Source organism: Geospiza fortis, unplaced genomic scaffold (genome assembly GCF_000277835.1).
Source record: "Geospiza fortis unplaced genomic scaffold, GeoFor_1.0 scaffold40, whole genome shotgun sequence".
In the NCBI taxonomy this organism is placed as follows: Eukaryota; Metazoa; Chordata; class Aves; order Passeriformes; family Thraupidae; genus Geospiza; species Geospiza fortis.
The window spans coordinates 4,790,757-4,791,374 of NW_005054297.1; the positions used below are offsets into that span (position 1 = coordinate 4,790,757).

At 66.7% G+C, this 618-nt stretch overlaps 1 protein-coding gene across 1 annotated transcript in view; it reads right to left on the reverse strand.

Annotated features, from left to right (window-relative positions):
* PPARGC1A (PPARG coactivator 1 alpha) overlaps positions 1–540 on the reverse strand; it is a 369,718-nt gene extending 369,178 nt beyond the window's left edge. Inside the window, exon 1 of the mRNA XM_031055195.1 lies at positions 436–540. Within this exon, the coding sequence (XP_030911055.1) occupies positions 436–522 (87 nt within the window). The 5' untranslated portion in view covers positions 523–540. The remainder of the gene's footprint in view (positions 1–435) is intronic.
* Between the last annotated feature and the right edge of the window lie 78 nt (positions 541–618).

Sequence of the window (618 nt, forward strand, 5' to 3'; positions counted from 1 at the left end):
GGGGGGGGGGGGCCCCCCCCGCCCGCAGCCTGTCACTCGCACCCTGCTCCCCCCGCCCGGCAAACTCGCCCGGCTGCCTCAGCGCGGTCCCTCCGTGCAGCCGAGGGCAGGCTCGGGGCACTCCGGTCGAGTTGCCCGGCTGAGCCCGGAGTTGCTCCCGGGCAACACACAGCCCCCCGCGGGCTACGGCTCTCGCTCCTTAGTCTTCCTCACGGGAGGGGAGGGGGCAGAGGCAAGGAGACTGAAAGGCACACGGGAAAAGGCTTTTTTCTCTCATTTCTTTCTTCGGCTGATTTAACCCTCCCACCCGCAACACACATGCTGAACAGAAACACTTCCAGACCCTTCCTGCACACACTGGCACCACCTTCGTTTTCCCCCGAGGAGCCGGGCGGGCGCAGCGGCGGCGAGCGCGCAGCACCGGCCACCTCTTACCTGGTTGTAGGAGGTCTCCCAGGAGGAGGTGTGTTTGTAAAAGAAGGAGGAGAAACAAGCGTCTTCCGACAGCCCGCAGCCAGCCATCCTCTGGGCGCAAAACCTCTTCGGGAAGGCACGAGCAGCCCTCGCAAACTCTTGCCTCTTGCGCGGTCGCTGCCGCCGCCGCCGCTGCCCCCGCCG